This window comes from Crotalus tigris, unplaced genomic scaffold (assembly GCF_016545835.1).
Source record: "Crotalus tigris isolate CLP2741 ecotype Arizona unplaced genomic scaffold, ASM1654583v1 scf7180000018202.2534663867:1097284, whole genome shotgun sequence".
Taxonomy (NCBI): Eukaryota; Metazoa; Chordata; class Lepidosauria; order Squamata; family Viperidae; genus Crotalus; species Crotalus tigris.
Genome location: NW_024096880.1, coordinates 102,019 through 127,233, shown reverse-complemented (window position 1 = coordinate 127,233; position 25,215 = coordinate 102,019). Strand labels below are relative to the sequence as shown.

General features: G+C 40.6%; 1 protein-coding gene across 2 annotated transcripts in view; it reads right to left on the bottom strand.

The window, feature by feature from the left end:
* Positions 1 to 658: 658 nt before the first annotated feature.
* OXTR (oxytocin receptor) overlaps positions 659 to 25,215 on the bottom strand; it is a 45,897-nt gene continuing 21,340 nt past the window's right edge. The window contains exons 1-3 of one of the 2 annotated variants that reach the window (XM_039348904.1): positions 22,020 to 22,354; positions 20,379 to 21,631; positions 659 to 2,129 (exon numbers count right to left, since the gene is read on the bottom strand). In XM_039348904.1, coding sequence (XP_039204838.1) covers positions 1,882 to 2,129; positions 20,379 to 21,279 — 1,149 coding nt within the window. In that variant the 5' untranslated portion in view covers positions 21,280 to 21,631; positions 22,020 to 22,354 and the 3' untranslated portion in view covers positions 659 to 1,881. Of the gene's footprint in view, positions 2,130 to 20,378; positions 21,632 to 22,019; positions 22,355 to 25,215 lie in introns of those variants that run through there. The other variant, XM_039348907.1, reaches the window with a different exon arrangement.

Below are 25,215 nucleotides of genomic sequence, written 5' to 3'. Positions count from 1 at the left end.
TTTGATCTCATTTATAATAAAAAGATGAAATCTGTGGAATGCAGCTAAAACAGCTCCAGGTTCATTCCCTGAAAATATTTAGCCAATATACATGCAGTAGAATCAGTAGCAAATGGAAGACTTCTAGAATAACATTCAATTTCAACTTGCAGATTTTGATGGATGCTTAGATAGTCTCTAAATATTGTCCAAATATTTAATAACTGCATTAAAATTTGAGTAATACCTCACTTCATTAATTTGTAAAATTGTAATATGTTGGAGCTTCAAGGAACTCCAAAGTTCATCTATATACATCATTGGTGAAAGGAGATACATCTAGAGCCTCTCTGCTTAAATATTTTCATAGATAATTGAGGTAATTCAATATTCAGCATCTCCAGAGATAATTTATTCCCCTGTCATAACATTAGGAAGTTTTTCTCGATGCTTAGCCAAAAATGGCATTCCCACCCATTCTTAGTAGTTCTGACTTTTTGAAGCTCAGAATATAAATCTGCTCCATCTTCTCTGTGATAGTTGTTCAAATCTGACAGTTTTCTTTGCTATCTACTCTTACTTTTCTTTTTGTCCAGACCAAATCTTGACTCTTTTATGACTCATGGACTTCAACTCCCAGAATTTCTAAGCCAGCATAGCTGGCTCAGGAATTCTGGGAGTTGAAGTCCATGAGTCATTAAAGAGCCATATTTGCCTACCCCTGACCCAGGCTAAACATTTGATACTTTCTGCTGCAATAGTCAATGACTGACATTCAATGTGTTTAATATCAGAAAGTACTGGTCACTGGTCTCTTGCAGGAATATTATCACATTAAAAAAAAACAACCCTCTGTTTTCTGCAAGTGGAAGAGATTTGGGGTCATGATGTACAATGTATCAGCTACTGACAAGGGCAGTGATGGGTGTCATTGTTATCTAGTCAAAAGTGTGCCTTAAAACTGCCTTCCAACATTCCCCTTCTGGTTAGATTTTGCAAGAGGAACCTGGTAATGATGGATTAGCTGGTGTTCTTCTACAAAGCACTGTCTGCATTCTCTATAAAGTTTGCTGTGTTAGATTTGTCAACAGTTAATGAGTGATACACAAAGTTATGCTGACAGTCTTGAAGGGTGGACATTTCACAGTCGAATGTTGGTGAAAAAATGAATGATGCCACTAGAAAAAAAATGGAATATCTGTAAAAATCAACTTCAGTTTCAGGAATTATTGCTTCCTCCTCAAATGTAGTTCCTGGTATCATTCTGGGCTCCCCTAATTTTTCTCCATGACTAGTCATTACATAACTGCAAGTTCAGGTAATGATTGGGTGTTTAAAGAATTGAATTGCTTGTTGTGGATTGAATGGTCAGTCCAAGAAGTAATAATGTTTTTCTGGCTTAGAAGACTCCACCATATTCATTTGACTTATACTCTACTGCCTTTACAATAGGAGACAATATTTTCTTCTTATTCCTGTTACTGTATTTGTAAGTGTAATCTGTTGCTCAGTTTGTAGGTTTCATTAATCTGTGGAATCCATCAGCATTGTAGTCAAACCTTGTATGTTTTGCATGGGAACTATTACTTGGCTCAAATATAGAAAATATATTGTTATTCAAATATTACTAATTTGTCTGCCTGACAGGAGTAGAACTTCAAAGTTCTTGAAGGGTCCAAATTATTTATCCTGAATCATACTATAGCCAGCTTTCTATTACCTTACATATCAATTAACAAATACCCTACACATACACATACACTCATTTTTACACATACAGTATATTTATGCCCAGACTTAACATGCACCCATATTACTTTGCCCCATTTTCTTAAGTAGACACCAAAGCCATTTCTAACCAAACATTTTAGTATAGTCTGTAGACAGCTGAATCTTTCTAGATCATGCTGTGGATGGCTGGGTAAAACTCCTTTGACTGGAGCTTTTGAGACTCAGAACAAAAGTGGATGAATTGCTTTTTTTGCTGACGCTCAGGTCACATCCTTGCCGAGCTTTTAAGTACCGTGAAGAACAACAAAGGAATCGGTGCAAAAGATCGTGGAAAAGATGACCTGTGAAAAGCATGTAGATCCAGGGATTGCAACAGCTGTTCAGACTTGCTAGGAGTGTGGTGATTATGAATGTCCAATCTACAAGAGAAAAATGTATTAGAAAGAGTTAAATATTACTGTAAAGGTTTAGGATCAACAGGGTTGTCAAAAAAAGAGAAATAGTCCGACAATCGGTGATCAAGTGAGACATTCTAACTATGCCTGCTTGGGTGATGCCACAATACCATGTGTCTTACAATACTTTGTTGAAATAGAGATATAAGGTTAGACATTTTATCAGGGTTTTTACTGGATGAATACATGCCACAATTGATATACAGATTGGTATCTTTGCTAGACAGTGGTAGAAAAATTTAATAACTTTAAGTCGGAAAATTTTACTATTCAAAATAATAATGATTTTTTTTTCCACAAATGAGGCTGCTATGAAAACTTTTTGGCTCAAGCACCAAGTATCTTGGGCTCATGGCAGTACAAAGTGAAGAAAATTACTGTGGTTTTGGAGAGCTCAGATAATTTAAAGAATTAAAAAAAGGATCTGTTCAAAGACTGACCACTATGTTACTCTTCTCTCCATTTTATTACATCTTCTAAATTTGTCAGTTTTATATATACAGTGTTCCTGATGCTCAGAGTAAATTAGGAAATGTGCTTGTCACTTTCTGGCATGGATTTCTAGATGTTCTACTCATCAGAATCGCTTTTTTTTACTTTAACATTTATAATATATAAACAACTTCCAATTAAATCTACATTATCCAGAATTGGGTCAGTTAGATATAAATCTATACTTTAAGGATGGGAATCACCAGCATCCCTTACCATGAGATCATAGGAGTTGTCATCCCAGCACTGCTGAGAAAGTTTGTTGTAGAGCCTAAAATTAAAACCTGGGTTTTAATAAATTTACTCCAAGCTATTACAAATACCTTTCATATTAGTACCTAAAAATATGTAGGGAATCAGAATGGCTACATTGTACTGCAAAGGTTTTTATAGTATCAGGGGTTTAGGAATAAATGTGAAACATTGTCAAAAAGCAGGATAAATGCTTGCCATTATTTCATGTTTAAGGAAAAAAGACTTCTTGGAATCATTGTTATCTGTACTGCAGATGAAAAAACTGAAGAGAGAAAATATTTTTCCACACATTAACTGCTCTTTAAATTCATCAGCCACTTTTGCCAATTCAACAATGAATAGTGTTTTCATGAAGTCTTATTTTCCAGTTCATCAATATTCAAAAAGCTTAATCTTCAAAACTTGTGTTAGTACAAAGTGTTTCTATCTTTCAAATGGCTTACAAAAAACTGCACAAGATAGACACCCTCCTTCTATCCAGTTCATGCTTCAGATAATCTATTACAGTGATGGCGAACCTTTTAGAGACCGAGTGCCCAAACTGCAACCCAAAACCCAATTATGCATTGTCAAGTGCCAGGTGGGTGTGGCCCATTGGATGGGTGTGGCCCATTGGATGGGCATGGCTGGGGTGGTAACAGCAGACTGGGTGGGACTAAAAAGTTCAATCAATCAATTCCAACTTTGCAAGATTTTTTTTCCCCGCAAGAAGTTGAAATTGACTAATTGAACTTTTTTTTTTTTTTTTTGCACACGGTGGCAGAGGCCTAAAGCGAAAAGGTTTTATAAAACCCAGCTGAAGGCCTAGGACTGGGGCGATGGCGTGCATGCCCACAGAGAGGGCTCTGAGTGCCGCCTCTGGCACCAGTGCCATAGATTCGCCACCACTGATCTATTAGGTTGAGTATGTCAGCATCTCTTAACTTAGCTTCAGAGTCAATTGGAAGCAAATCTAGCCAATGCATCTCATCCAGATAGACTAGATATGCAAACTGGTACACTAGGGACTTGATCTGATAAGTAGGCCTGTCAGAAATAATCATTATATATTGGTATTATGATAGATAAAGTACATTATTATGATTATTATTACTTTGTTGTTTTATATGTATAATGACAGTTTATGCATCAGAGACAAATTTCTTGTGTTTCTAATCACACTTGGCCAAATAAAGCATTCTATTCTATTCTATTCTATTCTATTCTATTCTATTCTATTCTATTCTATTCTATTCTATTCTATTCTAACCATTCCATTCCATTCCATTCCATTCTACCCTATCCTATCCTACCCTACCCTACCCTACCCTACCCTACTCTACCCTACCCTACCCTACCCTACCCTACCCTACTCTACTCTACTCTACTCTACTCTACTCTACTCTACTCTACTCTACTCCCTCCAAATATTATTTTCAGGTCCCAGCACCTTAAGAATATGCCACTGAAAGTGGCAATAGAATGGCCTATTTGGGGTGGGGATTGAGTTATAAGAGTGGGAGTTAAAAGTGGTTTGGTCCTACTACTTTTATTTTTACTCTTAAATCTTTCTCTCAAAGATCAAGTAAAAATTCAATGATAGCTCTTCTGGTATAACCAAATAGTTTTTCTTGGTTCTTCAAAAGGTTAGAAAGTTGAGTTGCAGCATTTGATCCTCAACATTGCCCAGCTTTTTGTAACATCTGATTATCTTTATATAGTCACACCTCACAATCCTCTTCTCCTTAAGAATATCAGCCAAAGGAGTGTGCTAAACTAATTTAGAACTTCCTCTATGTGTAAAAAAAAGGCTCACTGCAAACAGTGTTTTAATTATTGCCGTGTAACTAGCAAAATGCCTATCCCATTAAATTGGCTATTTGTCCAGACACCAAGTATTGATAAACAACTTCAAAGTTCATGCTCTGTCTTCTCATGTTTTTTTAAAAAATAGAATAAAGGTTATATGCCTTTATTATAAGGAACTAAGGAGAAATTTCCTGACAGAACAATTAACCAGTGGAACAGCTTGTCTTCAGAAGCTGTGGGTGCTCCATCTCTGGAGGTTTTCAAGAAGAAATTGGACAGCCATTTGTTCAGAATGGTATAGGATCTCTTGCCTGAACAGGGAGTTGGACTAGAAGACCTCCAAGGTCCCTTCCTTATTCTGTCTTAATGTTGCCAGGATTGAGAAGCATTTCTCTCAGGCATTCTAATCCCTGTTCAGCAAACTAAACAAATCTGTACGTGATTATGTTCTGGAATTCAGTCAATAGATACAGTGAGAAGCAACTAATAATATTACTATGATCGATGAGGAAGGGAATCTAATATTCATTGTCCTATAACCCCCTAGAAATAGATACATGCAACTTGTGGCTTTTCCTAGAACTGGCAATAATAAACTTGTTCAATATAAATGAGTTATGTAACTTAGAAAAATAGCACAATATCCTGACAAATACGGTGTTATTGGGCTGACACAGATTCATATCCTGCTACCTCTGTTTATTTAGAAAGATTGTATAGCAAAAGTAGCAAGTCGTACTTACTGTTGCTAAATTGTTTGCCTTTTTAACAACAACAACAAAATGGTTGCAAGCAAGTCTTTACATAATCAGGATTTCAATAAGAAATTATAATCATGCTAGGAATACAGACCAATTTATTTCCAGCATGAACCAATGAAAAAAGAAACCTCAAAAATCTCTCATTCATCATGGGAATACTTCTCCTTAACACGCTACAAAATATTTCATTTTTCTCATTAGCTTTTCTTGAGACTGAATCATTAAAGTGACCTTTGCATAAGCTAATCACAGAATACGAAATTCCTTTGAAATCTACTCCTTGCTGTGAAACATGGCATTATTAGTTTAAAAAAGGGAGGAAAAACAAAACAAAAAATAATGTAACTGATTACTGTTTAGTATTAGCATCGATTCATGATCACCCATTGAAATCCTCATGTTCAAACAATCTATTTAGGCTCCTGGGTAACGTATCTAGATTCCACTTCTGAATGCTAATTGGAACTTTTTAGGTATGTTTTCAGTATTTTGAACTTGTGAAAAATAAGAGGACAAGTCTATTTCTCAGCCATTCCACTGGGCTTTGCATAGAAGTGGTTTAGCATAATTACATCACATAAATTACACTCTTCATTGTTTAGGCTGCAGCAAATTAACCCAGTATCTCCTCTGGAAGTTAGCACAAAGTAATTATTTGAAGTCAGCTTTTCAAGATCTGTTCCTCTCCAGACCCTCTAGGTTACAGAATTCATAAAAAGAACAGCTGGCAATAAATATGGGAGTGGTCTCAATACATTTGGAAAGTCGCAACTGGAAAGACTGCTCAAAATGTTTATGTGTTCAACCCTTGCATGAGACTCATCCAACAGAGCTCAAGTGTAGACAGACTGAAGAAAAATCTATTGCTATGGACTTTATTGTTTGGCTGGGTATCACCCCAATATGTGTTTTCTGCCTGAGCAGCAGGTTAGACTAGAAGACCTCCAATGTCCCTTCCAACTCTGTTATTCTATTCTATATAGTTCCTCAGGAATCAAAGTGAACTGGGATTAGGCACACTCAATGGGCTGGGATTTTTTTAAGATACCCCCCCCCAAAATTTAGCCATTTATTAATACAATTTATATGGAAAATGACCAAGAAGTCTACAGCTGAAGGGGTTAAAGAAATTCTACAGGAAAAAAATATTAATTCATATTTGCTCTAGGGAGCAGGGAGTTCAAAAAGACAATCTCTACTTAATTTCAAATCCTACCTGGATTTTTTTAATGAATATATACTTATACAATCCTGTTCTTGTTACTCTAGTACAGGGGTGGGCAACCATAGCTGACTCAGGAATTCTGGGAGTTGAAGTCCATGAGTCATAAAAGAGCCAAGGTTGCCTACCCCTGCTCTAGCAGAAATGTATTTCCAGGTTTCTAAAAAAGAACAATTTAAGCTTATGATAAAAAAAAACTGAATTAACCATTGTGGATGACAAAAAAGGGATTTGAAGATAAGAAGACTTATTTAATAGATATCTTCCAGTGATGCTAAACCTTTATTGTGCTTTATTTCGATGAATGTACAAAGCTAAAAAGTAGGCAGTGCTGGCCCTAATATTAGGCAGAGTAAGGTAGCTATCTAAGGCAACAGATCCTAAGAGGCAAATAAGAAGATCAATGTACTGTGTGTTCTTTAAATTATTCAGCTCTTGTTAAGTGCTATAGAGGTAGGCGCCAAACTAGAATTTAACTACTAATAATCATCTTTTCAACATAGAATGAAAATGTGTAAGTCTTTCATCTAAGGCAACAGCCATCTTGAGAGAGCCATTGGCTATATCAAGCCACTGGATTTCATGAGTGGTCTGGTGCCAAACACCCCTTAGACACAATTGGAAATAGTGTTCACAAACTTTATTATGAAGCTGACTGGACAACTATTAATCAAGAAATCATAAGATGACATTACTCATCATTACAACAATTCCCATGTGTATTTCTTCATCGTATTATCAGTGATCTGTTACTTAGAGTTCTACTTTAAAAAATTTAGCTACAGTATTAAAAGTAATTATCTTCATATTCTCTAATAATAAAAACAGAATAGCTACATAGTAGCAACTAAAAGCTGAAGTCACCCACATCATTTTCAGCCTGTCATAAAATGAGATCTGAGATGATGTGTGTGCTGTGATAATGTGTTTGACTTTCTAAAGTGCTATTTTATGTTAATTATTAAGAAAAAATAATAGGAAGGTTTTTTTTCCATTGGTGGAAAAAAGACATTGATATGATAGAACTGGTGGTTCTGCTATTAGGAAGCATCTTAAAACTATCCCAGCTTAGCCATAGGTAGGTTCCCCATCCTACTAAGACACAATATGGTTTGTTTGAATGTGTGGTTTATTCAATAAACAATTATTCATTTTAAGTCACCCATTTGTAAAAACATGTCAATGAAATTGGATCTAGAATGTCCCTTTTTTGAATGGAAGGCTCTTTTCCACTTGCAAAACGGGGGGGGGGGGAGGTAAAATTGAACAGAAATGTCCCCTGGAAGAAGGGAGCAGGATGGTGTTTGACAAATGTTTCCTCTTCTGTGATCTTCCGTATCACAACCTACAGTGTTGGCTAATAATCAGATACATATATAGCAGGGGTCTTCAAACTTGGCCCTTTTATGACTTGTAGATTTCAACTCCCATAATTCCCCAGCCAAGCACGCTGGCTGAGGAATTCTGGGAGTTAAACTCCATGAGTCATAAAGGGGCCAAGTTTGAAGACCCCTGATATACAGAAAGTATAGCTCTACTATAAAAAGTTGGGATACAATTATAGATATGTGTAGTCCTCCAGTTATAACTATTCATTCAGTGACTGTTTTAAGTGCTGAATGAAGTAGTACTTATGCTGCTCCCACTGTAGAGTCCCTACATGATCAAAATTTGGACACTTGGCAGCCCACCCGCCTTTACAACTGCAACTGAACTTCAGCTCCTGCCAACTACCTATCTCTCCCCCATCTCTGCCTTTTCAGCCACCCGACAGAGTGGCACTCCTTGGTGGCAGCAGCTGCACTGGGCTCAAACAAAGGCCTGAGGCCTTCAGCAGCCTTAGCCCAGTGCCCTCAGTCCCAGGCCTCAGGAAGAAGATATAGCCAGCAACTGCCTGCACAGGGCCAAGCTGGGCATGCTTCATCAGCAGCAGCAGGGAGATGGCAGAGTCCACTGGGATCATCGGGGCTGGTAAGTGAATCAGTGCATAACTGGCAGGATGGTAGGATGAGCACTAGGTGGCCGGGCTGGCAGTGGTAGCAAAGGGCAGGGCAGCCAAAAGGGCACAGATGGGGGCATAGATATGTGGGTGGGGGTTGTTGAAGAGGAGGGCGTCCCTTACTTTAGCAAAGCTCAGGGATGGGAGAGGTTTAATTCTGGGTGGGTCTTGTGCTAATGACAGATAGGATTCGATTAACAAAGGCAATGGGGAGTACTAGGATTGCTGTCACTTAATAAATAATGAAGCCATGAGATATTCTGCATCACAACCAAATCACTTAGCAATGGAAATTGCAATCCCGATTACCATCGTGAGGACTGCCATCCCTAAAATCCCATTAGTGTAAAAACGTAAAAACTTAAATTTGAAGACTATAGTGGAGATGGGTTTTTTTTATTACTTTTGATGCTCATTCATTGACACAATAAACCTGACCTCAATGACTCTGCTACTCTACATAGGGAGAAAAATAAACATTTTGCTCATTAGAAAACTTTTCATCGTGCTGTGTTTTTGCATTCTGAACACCTGGCCCAGCCATGCCTCTGTTAATTGTTAGCTTGGACACTTTACATGTACCTTTCCAACTGATTGCACACTTTCACAAGCCTACTAACAAAAGTTTTAGCAGAATCCTAAGATAGTATCTCACTGCTATGCATATTACTCTGCCGCCGGTGTACTCAGTGGCTAAGACTGCATGGATAGTCAATCCCAGCAGGTAATATTTCACTGTAGTGTACCATCAAAACAAAGCACAAATTTAAATCAGAAAAAAGTCCAGGGTACAACTTTTGCCTTATGGAAGAGAGAATAAATAAATGCTGTGCATGAGGTCAAGCAGCTTTTAACTAGCCAACTTCAGATGCAACTGGTGCTCCTTTAATAGGGAGTAAGCCCATCTTAAGAATGTGGGGCTACCTTCTGAGTAACCACATGCTGTTCATTTCATGCAAGGGTTATTTTAGTACAAAAATACTGATTTCTCTTTAAAAATATAAATATAAAGCAAATGTTGTGATTCGAGTAGAAGAAACAGAGCACAGAAATATAGCAATAAAATATTATAATTAGAAATAAGATTCATCCAGAGACAAGTTACATTAGAAATGCTAAATTAATAATTATCTAGATCATACAAATATAACTTTGCATTCATTCTAATAAACACATTTTCACATTCTGAAGTGCTTTTGGGATATTTTTTTCTCCCTTAATACAGCAACAATCACTTTCAACATTATTGGATTTGAAGGCTTGTAAAATATTCCATTCGCTTGCGAATGATGAGGAAACATGGCAAAGTTCAACAGTTCTTTATTTCTCCTTAATCAATACTGAACGGACAGCAACAGGCACGCAGGCCTCTTTAAGTGACCAGAGACCCCGACAAAAACAAAACAAAGTAGCGGGGCATTTTCACACCTTGCGCATGCGCACAAGGCCAGCGCCATTCAGTCTGGTCCCGGGCAGCTTTTGGAACGCCCGGGACCAATGCAACATCCCGAGCCTGATTTTGCAGGCTCAGGACACAACACCCCTCCCCCCTAGATGGAACATATCTGCGTGCACACAAGTGCGACATACCTTGGGAGAGTGTTGTATAGTTCCACAAATCAAATGCATGGAATGTGAAATACTCAAGGCTACCCTCGGGCAAAACCCTTTCTACTTGTTAGGGAATAAATGTATCCAAAATCAAAAAATAATACAAAATAATCTATCCTATTTAGAGCCCTTACGAGCAGCACCCTTGGAACTTGACAGCAACTTCACAAACTCTCTAAGCTGTTTGGGTGGGCACTTGGCCCGCTGCTACCTCCTAGGGCCAGGAGGGATTGCCTGGCCCCTTTGCTTGCCTACCAAGCAAGGCAGGCCAGTGTGTGGCTGCCTTAAATTTTCCGGGGACCCCGGTGAGGTTGCCAGGCTAGGCAGACCAGGACTTTGCTGCCCCAAATACCCAGTTAACCCGCCCATCTGCTGGCTGGCTGGACCCTCTAAGTCCAAGCCAGCATACCTTGGAGGGGTAGAAGTCCCTGGGTCCACAATGGATCCTTCTTGGGAACACTGTCCCTCGAACCCAAGGCCAGCAGAGGGAGAGTGCTGGGTAGCTGAAGTGCCCCAGTACTCTGTGGCCCCCAAGCATGTGCCAAAAGTGCCAGAGTCAGGATTCGCCTCCCTGGCTACCCCCTTCCCTGTTGACCTCCTTCTGGGAGCAATTGCGGAATTGGGCCAGCGCCCCTGCTGGAATTATTGTACTCTTGTTGTTTGTGAATTATGTGGATACCTCCAGTCAGTCTCCCTGTCTGGAGCACTCTGTAACATGTGTGAATAATGTGGATACCCCCGGTGTGACTCCCTGTCTGGAGTACTTATGAATGTGTGGGACGACCCCCTATCCTGTGACTTCCTGTTGGGAGCACTTGCGGAAACTTGGGATGACTCCCCAATAGCCTCAGCAGCGGCTAATGGTGGCCTGTTAGACCTGTGAAACTGAACCTCAGAATGCATATTATGGTCCTCCTCCCCCCCCCAGAGCAGAGCCAGGAGCAGAAGGGTGAGAGTCCAGTCTCCAACACAGTTGGTCTATGTATCTGCGAAGAACATGGCCGTCTCCCAAGGCGACTTTGTATGAAAGCGGCCCAGAGACCTTGCAGACCACAGCTGTGACCCAGAGATGACCAGGCCTATAATTCCATGCCCAGACCGGATCACCCACTTGGAGTCTCCTAGGTACGCGGTTGTGACATCTGTGCAGCCACCCAGTCTGGGTGCAACCTGTCCAGTTTAGTGATAAGATGGCGACCCCAGCGGAATTCAGCGGGGCTCTTCCCAGTAGCAGTGCATGGTGTGGTGCAGTGTGCAAGAAGGAAATCTGCTAACCTGTGATGCCAGTTACCGTAAGTCAGTTTCTTGAGGGCATCTTTGGTGGTGCGCCATTCTCTCAGCCAGTCCATTGGAGGATGAGTAGAAGGGAGCCAATGTTGCATGCCGGATCAGATTGGCCTGAAGAAAAACCTGGAACTCAGAAGAGGTAAATTGAGGGCCATTATCTGAAACCAGAACATCTGGAAGACCGTGTGATGCAAAAATTCCTGTCAACACCTGGATGGTCCTGGCAGTAGTAGTAGAGGAATCAGGAACAACTTCTAGCCACTTGGAATGGCTATCAACAACAACCAGGAAGAATTGCCCCTGAAAGGGCCCAGCGTAATCTATATGCAACCTAGACCTAGTTTCCTCCCACCTATGTACTGGGGCCTGAGGCATTTCAGGCCGAGACGGTTGGCACACTTGGCACCCATGCACCTGGGCCTCAATGGCTTTATCGAGCCCAGGCCACCAAAGATGGCTGTGTGCAAGCACTTTCATCCTGACAATACCAGGATGTCCCTCATGCAGAGAGATCAAGATTCTAGACCTCAATGAGGTTGGGATCACTACCCTGCTACCCCACAACAGGCAACCCTTGAAAGTGGAAAACTCATGCTTCTTGAACTAGAAACTTTGGAACTCAGTATCCATGCACTTGTCAGGCCATCCTGACAACACCCATGTCAGCACGCATGTAAGCGTGTGATCAGTGGCAGTTTCTGCAGCCACATCCCTAGCGTTGAGGGGAGACTCAGGTAACTCCTGGATGGACAGAATATTAATGGCGGGAGCTGGATGTGGCTCTATTTGGTTTAGGGGTAATCTGCTCAGGCCATCTGTATGACCCATTTCTTTTCCTGGTTTGTGGACCAATGTATAGTCATATGCTGACAGGAAAATGGACCATCCCAGCATACGAGGAGAAATTATATGTGGGGTCTGTTTGTTAGTGGTAAACAGCCCCAACAGAGGCTTATGGTCAGTAAAGACCGTGAAATGGCAGCCGTATAAGAAATCATGAAATTTCTTAATGCCAGCCAGTATGGCCAAGGCTTCTCTATCAATTGGAGTGTAATTTTGCTTAGCAGAAGACAGAGTCCTTGAATAATAGGCCACAGGGACCTGCGTCCCGTCAGCCTTCAGATGACTGAGTACAGCTCCAACCCATAAGGAGATGCATTGCATGTGATGCAAACAGGCAGTTGCTCATTGACATGCGCTAAAACTGCATTAGAAGTGAGCAAGGCTTTAACCTCATTGAAACTCTTTTCGTGGACTTTGGTCCACTACCAAGAGGCCTGCTTGTCTAAGAGGCTGTGTAAAGGCTCTGCTAGTGCAGCTTTATGTGGGAGAAATGCATGGTAAAAGTTAATAGCCCCAAGAAGGCTTGCAACTCACTTTTAGACTTAGGGTTTGGGGCCTGCTGGATAGCTTGCAATTTAGATTCAGCAGGGTGAATGCCTTGAGATTCCTAAGAAGTCAGTAGAAGTGACTCCTATCTTACACTTGTCCTTCTTTAACGTTTTTGAAGAGGCCTGCTCTTCAAAAACGAAGCAAGACAGCCCTTAATCTCTCTGCTAAATTTTGAGATGATTCCCCAGCAGTGAGGACATCATCAAAGTAGGGACAGACCCCAGGAATACCTCGAAATGTGCTTTCCATGACACTTTGGAATATACCAGGGGCTACATTTACTCCAAATTGCAGTCTCTTGACCTTGAAGGCTCCCCTGTGAGTTACAATAGTCTGGGCCTCAGCAGCTGCCTCATCAATAGGTAGCTGTTGATAGGCCTGTGCCAGGTCAAGCTTTGCAAAAATGCGCCCCCCCCTTGAGGGAGGCCAGAATGTGACTTATCACAGGCACTGAATAAGCGTGCTGTTGTAGCGCCTTATTCAGTGTGCACTTGTAGTCTGCACATATACGTATATCCCCATTAGCCTTTAGAGGTGTTACTATGGGGGTTTCCCATGGACTAGAATCTACAGGTTCTAAAATGCCCTGCTGGAGCAGTTTGTCCAGCTCAGCATCAATCTTGCCTTTAAGGGCAAAAGGTACCCTCCTAGGCTTAACCCTTATGGGCATAATGTTTGGGTCTAACCGTAGTGAAATTGGGGGCCCCTTGTAGGATCCTAACTCTGAACTAAACGCATCTGCAAACTCCTTGCAGATTTCTGCAAGGCTTAATGTTTGCAAATGGTGCAGCCCAGTGACCTGGATTCCCAGGGCCTCGAACCAATCGAGTCCAATAAGACTCGTGCATTCACCCCCAACAACCACCACATCTAGGGGACCTTCAAAATCCTTATGTTGTACTCTAAGGGTGACCTCCCCCTTAACACACACCATAGAATTCTGAGAATCTGTAAGGATTAGATTGGATGGCCTGAGTTTAACTTGAAGGCCACTGCAGCTGCAAATCCTTTTGAATGTGTTAATGGAAATAATGGAGAAAGCGGACCCAGTGTCCAACTCCATTGATAAGGGAACCCTTTGCAGCCTTAAATTGATGAACAGCTTCTTAAGGGGCTTATGTGTTCCTGTCCTTAAAAGACTCCTATGCGATGTGCAGAAGCCCATCCTATGTTGGCTGGGGACCCTGGTACCTTTCAGACACAATTCTTCACGAGGTTGGACCTTCTGGCGACCCAAACAGATGGATGCGATGTGGCCTTGCCTGCCACACGCTCTGCAAATGACGGAGCAGAATCTGCAATCAGCTCGCTTGTGGTGTCCTCCACACTTGAGGCATTGAAGAGATGCTGGGACTTTGTCCAGACATTCCTTCTGCCTCCTTCCAGCTGGCTGGTGAAGACTATCCACCTCTTCTTCAGGATCCACTTCAAATTCTTCTCTAGCGTCCTCTTGATGGACTGTAGCTGACTCTGGAGGGCTCTTGGTGGGCCGTATGGTCTTCACAGCCCCGCCTGCTGCTTCCTCAGCTGTCACCTCTCATAGAGCATCTTGGAAAGAGACATCTTCTTTAGCAAAAATCTTCTGCTGTAAGTCTCTATTCCTTAAACCACATACAAAGCAATCTCGCAGCCTCTCTTCCAGATCCTTAAATTCACATGGTCTGGCTGCTTGCCTTAAGGCCGCAATAAAATCCATAGATTCACCCGGCCTCTGGTCTCTCTGCTCGAACGTGTGCCTCCAAGCAATAACAGATAACTTTGGCTGGAAGTGTTTCTTTAGCATTTTCTTCAAATCAGTATACGTTACTGATTCCAGAAGTGCAGGGGCCACCAGATTCTCCGCAATTTCAAATGCTTCCTGTCCACAAACACACAAAAGAGTTGCAGGTTTCAAGCCATCCTCTCTAATTTGGTTTACTCTGAAGTAATTCTCCACCCTTGCAACGTAGGAGTTCCATCTCTCTGGGTGTGAGACATCAAAATCAGCCAAACAACCAATCTTCGGCATCATACCTTGCTTCTTTCACCACTCGCTCCTCTGCAAACTTCTGTTTAGGGAAAGGGTCTTTTAGCCGAGCTCACCCTCCAGCGATGCTATATTGGCAGGCTGGGACGCTGATTCAGATGTCGTCTTCCCTCTTCAGAACTTTCTTGGTAAGTCCTCAAAAGTTTTTCTTTAGTTTGCGAAGTATCCTCGTCGCCAGTGTAAAATACTCCGTTCGCTTGCGAATGATGAGGAAACATGGCGAAGTTCAACAGTTCTTTATTTCTCCTTAATCAATACTGAACAGACAGCAACAGGCACACAGGCCTCTTTAAGTGACCAGAGACCGGGACAAAAACAAAACAAAGTGGGGCGTTTTCGCGCCTTGCGCATGTGCACAAGGCCGGCGCCACTCAGTCTGGTCTCGGGCAGCTTTTGGAATGCCCGGGACCAATGCAACGTCCCAAGCCTGCTTTTGCAGGCTCAGGACACAACAAGGCCCATCATAAATCATCTACTATTTTGCTCACTATCTTTTAGAACAATAGCTAAGACTCAACAGAAAAGTTTAATAGCAATTAAGTTTGGTCTAGTTGTTAAAGCAGGTTCGAAAGCAGAATTCCATGAGTTCAAGTCCCACCCTAGCCATGAAGGCCAGCAGGGTGACTTTGGGCCAGCCACTCTTTCTCAGCCCAACCATTTCAGGCTTATTGTTGTGGGGAAAATAGGAGGAGGATAGAGTGTTGAATATGTTTGCTGCCTTGAATTATTTATAAAAATAATAAAGGTTGGATACAAACAAACAAATAACCTACTCCCCTTGGTTTGACAGTCCATGAAATAATCTGGGAATACTAGAACATATTGACTCAAAATTCTGGAGGGCATTGAGTTGGGGAAGACTATGGTCAAGTCTAGAATAGGAAGGTCAGTATCTGAACTGCATTCTTAATTACTTAACCGTTATCTAAACTATGCATAAGCATCCCTTCTTTAAGAGGGCCATTCTTTATTTCACCCTACAGTGGACAAACATGATCACCAGATCATTGTGAAAATGAGGCATTTGCAACATTTAGTAGGATCAAACTCTTCACTTGATCTATTGTCAGTTATATGATACCTTTGCATTTAATTGGCTACAACTTTTCTGAAATATATATTAGTTCCTAATTCCATCAAGGAAGACAAAAGTAAGGGTCTCTACCCATCTCTACTGCCAATTCAAAGACAAGTTTAATCCTTCTAGCCCTCTGAGCTCTTGGAATATTTGGCAGGCAAAGTGTTACAAAGAAATATTCTTATTGGAAACTCTTTTATGGTCTTTGGCAAATAAAGCCCCATATCAGAAGTAAGATAATCTTCTCTGTTCTGAAAGCAAGGAACATTCTCCTGCAACATATAATGAAATGTTGGGAAGCTCCTCATACTCTTTATCAAACCAATTCCCAAATGAATTTTTCTTCTCTTTTCATTTTGTGGTTATCTGCGCTGGGAGACACTTTGCATACTCCCATGTCTCCTCTTTTCCTTTGCTCCGCTTTTGCTATCTCCCTTCTTCTACACATTTCATTTTGTCTGACTGCTTGGGAGTGAAATTACTAGGGTCAAATGGATGGGCTAGAGGGCATGCAGAACTTTTCAAACTTCACAATATTTTTTCTTAAAAGTCTTCCTGGTCTGTTAAAGCACAAGGGGGACACATTTTTACACAGTCAAGCAGTTTTGGTGGAAATAAAAATCTTCAAGCTTTCAAAGATGACTGAAGTGAAAGAAATATACTCATCTTGGAAATATTTATCTCTGACTGACAAAGGACAAAAGATCTCACAGAAATAAGAGCTGACCAGATTACAGTTCATTTTTATTTATTTTGATCCCATTTATTATATTTATAAATATCTCAAGGCGGCAAACATACATAATGCTTTTTCCTCCTCCTATTTACCCCACAACCACCCTTTGAGGGAGTTGGGCTGGGAATTGTTGATATTTCTTTTATTAATAACCCTGGCATGAAATGAACAGTGCATGCTCACTCCAAAGATAATCTCACATTCTTAAGATGAGTTTACTGTCTGTTAAGTGAGCTCTGGCTGCATCTGAAGCTGGGTAATTAAAAGTTGCTTTGACATCATGTATCACTTTTATCCATTCCCTTCCCCACAACGCAAGAGTCATAGCCTAGAATTTTTTTTCTAATTTAAATCTATGCCTTGTTTTAGCCACCAAGGTCACCTAGCCGGCTTTCATGCCTAAGGCAGGACTGGAATTCATGGTCTCCTGGTTTCTCACCTGGTGTCTTAACCGCTAGTCCAAACTGACTATAGTAATAAGCTACCGTAAGGTTGTCATACGTACAGCAAAGATAATATCTTAGTGGCTGGGCTTAAACCAGCCTAGAGGAAGAGCACTAACTGATTAAAGGAAAGATACTATTGTCACAGATGCTCTACATAGCAAACTTAGTTGGCAGTTGCTTGGACAGAGCAATAGATCCAGTTCCTGGATTCTTTTATGACTGGATGGGATAATTTACAGTCCTGAATATATTTTTGATTTGTGGAGAATATAATAATAAGAGAGATAGATAATATCTTATTCTTTGGCTTTTCATTGAAATAGTAATATGATGATTTTCCTCATGAGGTCCATGCGCTGAGCAGATATGTACAACGGGACCATGAACAGAAGTTACGTTGAGAGAAAGCCCCTGACAAAAGAGGGTTGCAGTCAGAACAGGAAAACAAATCTGGGTTCTCTATATCCTTGCGGCAACACCAGGACTGTCGGCTCATAAAGATTTTTCTTCCTCCCAGCTGGGGAAGGATAATTGAAATGGAAAAATAGGAAGAGGGAAATGGCTAAGCAAGCTCATCCTTTATTTCTCTACTGAAAAATACATAATCTCAAAATGATCTTTTGTGGGAAAAGAAGGAGCAAGATATTTGAAGTTGGAGAGAGACAAGTGAACAGTACACATTTCAGTTGTAGTAGCTGGGCATTCAGAGTATGAATGCAACTTTGATGTTGGTAAAGTTTAAACAATAGTGGAGCTGGAAGGAACTTAATGGCTCCTCTCTAAACACAAAGGTAACCAGCTATCAATCCTCCAGAGCCACCCAATTTTTGTCTAAGGTTTAACAGGTCTAACCAAATTTAAGAAGAGATTGGACAACCATTTGTCTTAAATAGTATAGGGTTTCCTGCCTGAGCAGGGGGTTGGACTAGAAGACCTCCAAAGTCCCTTCCACCTCCGATATTCTATTCTATTCTATTCTATTCTATTCTATTCTATTCTATTCTATTCTATTCACTTTGCCAAGTTTCAGTTCCATTTCATTTTGAGGTTTTTTCCAGTTACTATGGCTAAACATTTGTTTTGCAAATATTTATTTTCTGAAGGGGTACAAGTGGAACTTGCATTTAAAGTCCTAGCCATATAAGACCTGTAGGGTCCTAGGTTCTCTCTGAGCTTGATAGTTTTCTTGCACCTGGACCTTTTACCAGCACTGATGGTGCTACCTAGTTTGGCAATGAAAGGTCTGCAAGAAAACCTTCAAGCTCAGAGAGCACCAAGGACTCCACAGTTGAACCCTGAGCTACAAATATTCTCTTCTTTTGGTGCCACATAAGACTGTTTTGCTGTAGCTAGTATTGGATTTTTCACATTGTAACAGCCCAAACAAGAGATACAGTTAGTTCAGCAAAATACACATTCACATTGGCCACAATGGGTTCTGCCCAATCCTTTGCACACTTCAGTTACAAAATTTTGGAGGTAATGGAGATAGTGGCAGTCTGAGTGTTTTCCCCCACACGAGTAGATGCTTAATGCCAAAATAGTATCGCTCATTTTGTGAGCCAGCTGATAGACTTTGGCATCTTCTCTGTAGACTGGACCCTGTTGGTGGAAAGGTGATATATGGAAGGGTGATTTCAAGCCATTTAAATATTAGAAAGTATGCTGGAAAGGATGCTTTGCCACATAGCTCTTATTTTGAACCACACATTGTTGATACTGGAGTGATAGCAGCCAAAACCCTTAAAAATTGCATCCATTAGTTTGTTATATTTCAGAGGAAAAATTTCCCGTTCTGGGACAAATAAAAGAGCAGAGAACATTGGGATACCTCAAAGTACCCAATGATGACAATCCAACCTTTTCAAAGTAAAAAGGGGGATGAGCAAATAAGAAAGTAATGTCATATTTCAAAAATCTTTTTGCTAAGAGATTATTACACAGTTAATTTTAGGCAAATGGGAAGCAAGGGGCTGCCACAAAGAAGAGGGAGTCAAGCTATTTTCCAAAGTGCCTGAAGGCAGGACAAGAAGCAACGGGTGGAAACTAACCAAAGAGAGAAGCAACCTAGAACTAAGGAGAAACTTCCTGACAGTGAGAACAATTAATCAGTGGAACAGCCTGCCTCCAGAAGCAGTAAATGCTCCAACACTGGAAGTTTTTAAGAAGAGACTGGACAGCCATTTGTCCGAAATGGTGTAGGGTTTCCTGCCTGAGCAGGGGGTTGGACTAGATGACCTCCAAGGTCCCTTCCAACTTTATTATTATTATTATTATTATTATTATTATTATTATTATTATTATCATCATCATCATCATCATAAAGGCATGTTTAAATTATTAAACTTTTTATGTATGGTTGTATTAGTGTGATTTAGTCTTTAGCCCTTCTCAATATTAGCCATTCTTAAGATAAAAAGTGCATTTGATTGGTGCCCCTCCATGTCAAGCTACCAACTCCCCAGTCAACGATAGCCTGCACAACTCATTCACAAAATTTCTCTGCTTCCTTCATTTCTGAGCTAGCATTTAGAAATCAGCTGATTTATGGAGTAAAGTCAAAATGAGAGCGTGGAGCTCCTTCAGTGAAAAAGATTATCCATCCTATTTGTAAAAGTAATTTCCCATTTTCTCACAGCAGTTGATATAAACATTATCTTTCATGTGCTCCCACTAAGATTAACAGAAAAAAAATAGTTGATGTGGCTAAGTATGCAAAAAAATACCTGGCTTTTCTATGCCAATTATTCTGATTAATCTGTCTCCGGATTTCCAGCTTCCAAATAAAAGCATCCAAGTTCCCTATGTTATCACAGGATAATTATGGGCAGAGATACTTGGAAATTTATCCAAGGTCACATAACTAATATCTAAGATCTGAAATCAATTTTTAAATTTTACCAGCTCTATTGTCCTAGTCAATGAACCAATGAATCTTTTTTCATTTGAATAATGTTTTCTTTTCTTAATCTGCATATTCCCTAAAGCTTTGTTGAATGCCACATTACAGATCAGCTCTACTGATAATAGTTCAGTTATATAGTTTTTAAAGAAATTACAGTGAGGCAAATTACTGCACAGAGCTACATAGGCAAGTATTAAAAAAAAGGAGAACTATACCTTCTTTCGGAGCATTTTCATCCCATGCAAGCCACATCTGCACAATAAAATAAGGAGTCCAGCACATAATGAAGGCTAAGACAATAATAAAGGTCATTTTGACTGTCCGTATCTTGGCTTTGGAAATGAGTTTGATGCTGCTCACTCTGGAGAGGGTGCCTCCGTGAGAATTACTAGAGGTTAGGTTCACACTTGTTTCATGGACAGTTTTTAGCTTCACATTTTGCCAAATTTTGAAGCTGATCAAGCCATAGCAGACACTTAGCACAATCACTGGGATGATGTACACAGTCAAGGTCATCCAGGTGACATAGGCTTTAGGACCCCAAGGCTGAATAAATGTCGCCCAGCAATCCATCCCTCCATGGGACACATTCTTCATAGAAAATATCTGGAGCTGCGGGATGCTGAAGAGGAGGCACACAACCCATGTGAGGAGCACAGACAACCGGTCAGACCTCTGATGTAAAGACCTCAAGGGCTGACAGATGGCCAGACACCGATCCAGCGACATCAACAGCAGCATGTAGGTGGAAGCAAACATCCCCACCACTTGCAGGTATTTGATCAGCCTACAGAGATAATCTGGCCCTTTGAACCTGAAGGTGATGTCCCAGATGAGCTGAGGCAAGACCTGAAAGATGGCCACAACTAGGTCAGCAATGCTCAGATGCTTCATAAAGAAGTACATGCGGGAATGTTTGTGGCGGGTTGTGTAGATAGCCAGCAGTACACATAAGTTTCCTGTCAAGGCGAGGAAAAAGATGAGGCAGAGCACCGCAATCTCTACCTTGGCAATGTCCTCGTTCCGTTTTATGACTGAAGTTTGGTTGGCTTGTGAAGTGGGGTTTTCCAGGGTGGCATTGCTCAAGGAACAATTTGAACAATACCAAAGATCCATGGTTGATGGTTCCCACCCAGACTCTTTTGCAAGGCTGAACTGAGAAGAGAGAGACGCCTTCTCTGCAGTGCAGTGTGTCCTTTAGAGCCTCCCCTTTCTTGGGACCAGGCCTTTCAGTGCTGCTTTCCTTTTCCTGAAGGTCCCTTTTACTCCCATTTGGCCCTTTGCCTATTTATTTATTTATTTATTTATTTATTTATTTATTTATTTATTTATTTATAAGTCCCGTTGACTCCCTTTCGCTGTGGATCCTTCAGCTGGACTTGTGCATGCAGTTGATGTATAGTTATGAGTTCTCTTCCACCCGTAGGATAAATCTTGCTCTTTTTCTAAATTACTTCATTTGTTCCTCCTATAGCAAAAAATGAAATAAAATAAGGGGGAGAGAAAATAAATAAGGAATCACACCAACGTTGTGAGCCACATAGTTACATTTTGAATCTACTCTCTCACAAGGCATTCATTCAAACTCAGGAGTGTAATTTCAATGGCTTGTTTCTGTTTGCTTCAAAACAACAATCAAGACTTGCTTATTAGTTCTCCCAGTCTTTTTTTTTTTTTCAGCTGCAATATTTATCCCAGTTCCTCCTTGTATATGGATGGCTCTGCATCAGTCTAAATATAGATGTAGAAAGCCAGACTACAATTAAAACAAAACTCAAGGGATGACACAATTAACAAACACACAAGCATGCCTTGCCTAAAAGTGCCTTTCAGAGTTACAAATAAATTTTTCTTACCTTTAGCTCACTTTTTTTTTTTCTTTTAGCAACTCCTGAATCACAGAGCTCTCTCCCTCCCCCACCCCTAGAGAGAAACATTAGAAGCTAGTCCTATCCAGCTGGGAAGGTCCAAGAATGTCAGGTGAGTTCTTTTGCTCTTGTGACACATTTAGCGGCTCCACAAGTTTGCTCTCGAATGAATGCAGGAGGACAGAGAGGAGGAGCAGGAGAAGAAGGAGGAGGAGCAGCTGAGCTTGCGGTCCGCTCTTCACAGTCATTCATGGATAAAATATACCGACTCTTGTATTGTTATAATGCAGGGTTTCTTTTGGCCCTTAGGTGTCGCCCTAGGCCATTTCTTCAGTCTCATTCTCAAGAAACTTAAAGATGAGAAGTGGGCTGAGGTCTCACTCAGCAGAGACTGGTTTTCCTGTCGCTTGGTTGTGCATGGTTATGCACAGATGTGCCTGAAGATGGGCAAAGAAAATATAGAACCAAAGGACAGGAGCTGTGTTCTTTTCCCCTTCTGCTTCCCCCTCTTCTTCCCTTTCTGGGATTTCATTTCTTGTTATCCTACAATTTAGGAAGCATTACGTCCCTTCCCAACATACATTTTCAATGTGACAAGAGGCTTTTAAGCCTGAGGGGAATGTTAAAGATATTGACGCAGTAAGGTGAGAATTTTTAACAGGCAGAGCAAGATAGCTGGTTTGAAAGTCAGCCAAAGGTTTCTTTCTAAAATTGTATTGCTATTGGGCTTGCGTTCTCGTATTTTTATATTTCTAGGATTTGCCACCCTATTAAATCAGGGTGATTGTTATGCATCTTGACTAGAAAATGGGGTTTGGGTGTCATTTTGCTAATCTGGTAGCAGACTAGAGGGAGAATAGATTTCCTATCAAGGGGGGGGGGAGAAAGAATGGCTTCTTTTTAATTGCATTCATTTCAGGCAAGCCCCTTATATAAATCTAAGTTTTATTGTTGGATTGACTAATTTGTTTTCATTGCCTCTTCCTCTGGAATTCAGTGAGGTAGAGCAAGTTATAAACATTTTAAATCACTGAATAAGGAAGCAGCTGTGCTGAAACCTGAATGAAGATTAAAGGTAAATGTCTCAACTGAGTCATTGTAGATCATTTTTTTCAGAGAAACAAAGGTTTACACCTCATTTCCAAAGTTTTTTTTTTTAACTGACCAGAAAAAAAAATTTTTTTTGAGATACTTTGTATATTTGTTATGCTGGCTGTATGAAATATGTGGAAAGGATTTCCCTTGATGAACAGTACATTTTTAGAGTAGCACTTTTCTACATTTGACAGAAGTTCTAAACTTGTGTTATCAATCATCAGTCCCATATTTCAATAAATCTGGATGGCAATGTACGCAACAAAGAGTTTTGCAGCAGCAGCATGGCTACTTACTCATTTTATATATATACTTATATTTGTTGGAATTTCTATTTTACTTGTCCTCCAAGGTGGCTTACATGAGATCCCTGCTGTAGATACATTACAATGGACTACTGCAATGCAGTATACATGAGGCTGCCTTTGAAGACCATTCAGAAGGTACAGTTGGTCCAGAATGCAGTAGCACATATATGTCTTCACTGCTTTGTGAGTGCCACTGGTTGCTTCTAGGTATAATTCAAGATATTGGTGACTATAAAATAACTATTGGTGACTATTTATCTACCTCTATAGTTACTGCCTACCATATAAGTTCAGACAGAGCAGGTGTGCTCCAGCCCCTTCAATTAAATAATGTTATTTATTAGGACCTAGGAAATAGGTCTTCTCTGGGTCCCACCCTGCAATTGTTCTCAAGGTTGGCTGTTAAGTCCTGTATTTTTGGAGTATCAGTACTTTTTTTGTATGTGTGGTTCTATGGACATACATTTTCTTTCTCATTCCCTTGCAACCTACATTTAAAATGTAAAACCCTCCCCCCTCTAGAATCATTTGGGAGTTAAGCAGCCTTTAAATCCAAATAAATATTTATTTTATTCCCACAACATGATGTAGCAGAGAGGGCTAAGAGAGAATGCCTGGCTCAAAATCATTCAGGGAATTTCTGTGGCTGAGGATGGGCTTGAAGCTGGAACTAGTCCAAAGTTTTAACCACCATATGGATTCTGTTCTTTATAAAATGCCCTAAAATTGTTTGCCAAGGAACAATATTTATTTATTAGCACTTCTTATGTAATTTTTACTGAATTTAATCTTTTCCTAGTAGAAAGCCTCACAAACACAACACACACCCCTGACATTTGCTTCTCTACTTGCCGTAGAAGATATTGATTTCTGTCCTTTTTCAATTCACTGAATATTATCACTTTTCACTGCAACAGATTTCAACTTAATTCATGATTTATTATTGCTGAGAGACATAAAAGCTCACAAACTGCAATACACTGAAAAGCTAATCAGCTGTAATGTCAAATATTTTACAGCTTTTAACTTTAACTTTTTTAAAAGCTTTGAGGCATTTAAAAAACAGTGCTGGGATTGAATCTGTGCCTGATGGATCTCAGGTACATATGGAGCACTCTATCTTTTTCTGAGTCATACCCATTATTTAAAAATGTCTATGGAGATTCTCATTCATCCAGGTCATGGTTGTCCCAAAGGTGCTTTTTCAGGAGGCAACTGGACTTCCTTGTTTTTCTTTGAAGACATTTCACTTCTCATCCAAAAAGCTTCTTCAGCTCTGACTGGATATTGGGGAATGGATGGATTTATATTACTTGCAGTCAGCTGGTCATTTTCATTCTTAGAGAGTCTTTGGGGCCATGTGGAGGTTTTCTGTGTCCTCAGGGTCACCTGAGTAGTGCAGATGGGTATGGAGCCTTCTTGGCTGCAGGATGTTTTCTGCCCTTTTCTTGTAGTCTGCAATGTTTTCTGGAAATCCATTCATATTCCTGCACCATTCGAAGGACTTCATCCCAAAGTGCCTACTGTATTTTCCTGAAAATAAGCCCTACCCTAATTTTTGGGAGTGGGCCTAATATAAGCCCTACCCCCAAAATAAGCCCAGGGCGATGGCATGGTCAGCATAAGAGGCGGCAAATGTGCGGGGGCTGATGGTGTCTGGCACCAGCCACAGCCCGCCAGCCCCTTGGTGAAGCACAGGTAAATCCAAGTATGGAGGCAGAGCTGGGCGAGGGGAGGCAGGCAATCTGGACATGCTACATGGCTGCCTGGCTCAGAGGAGG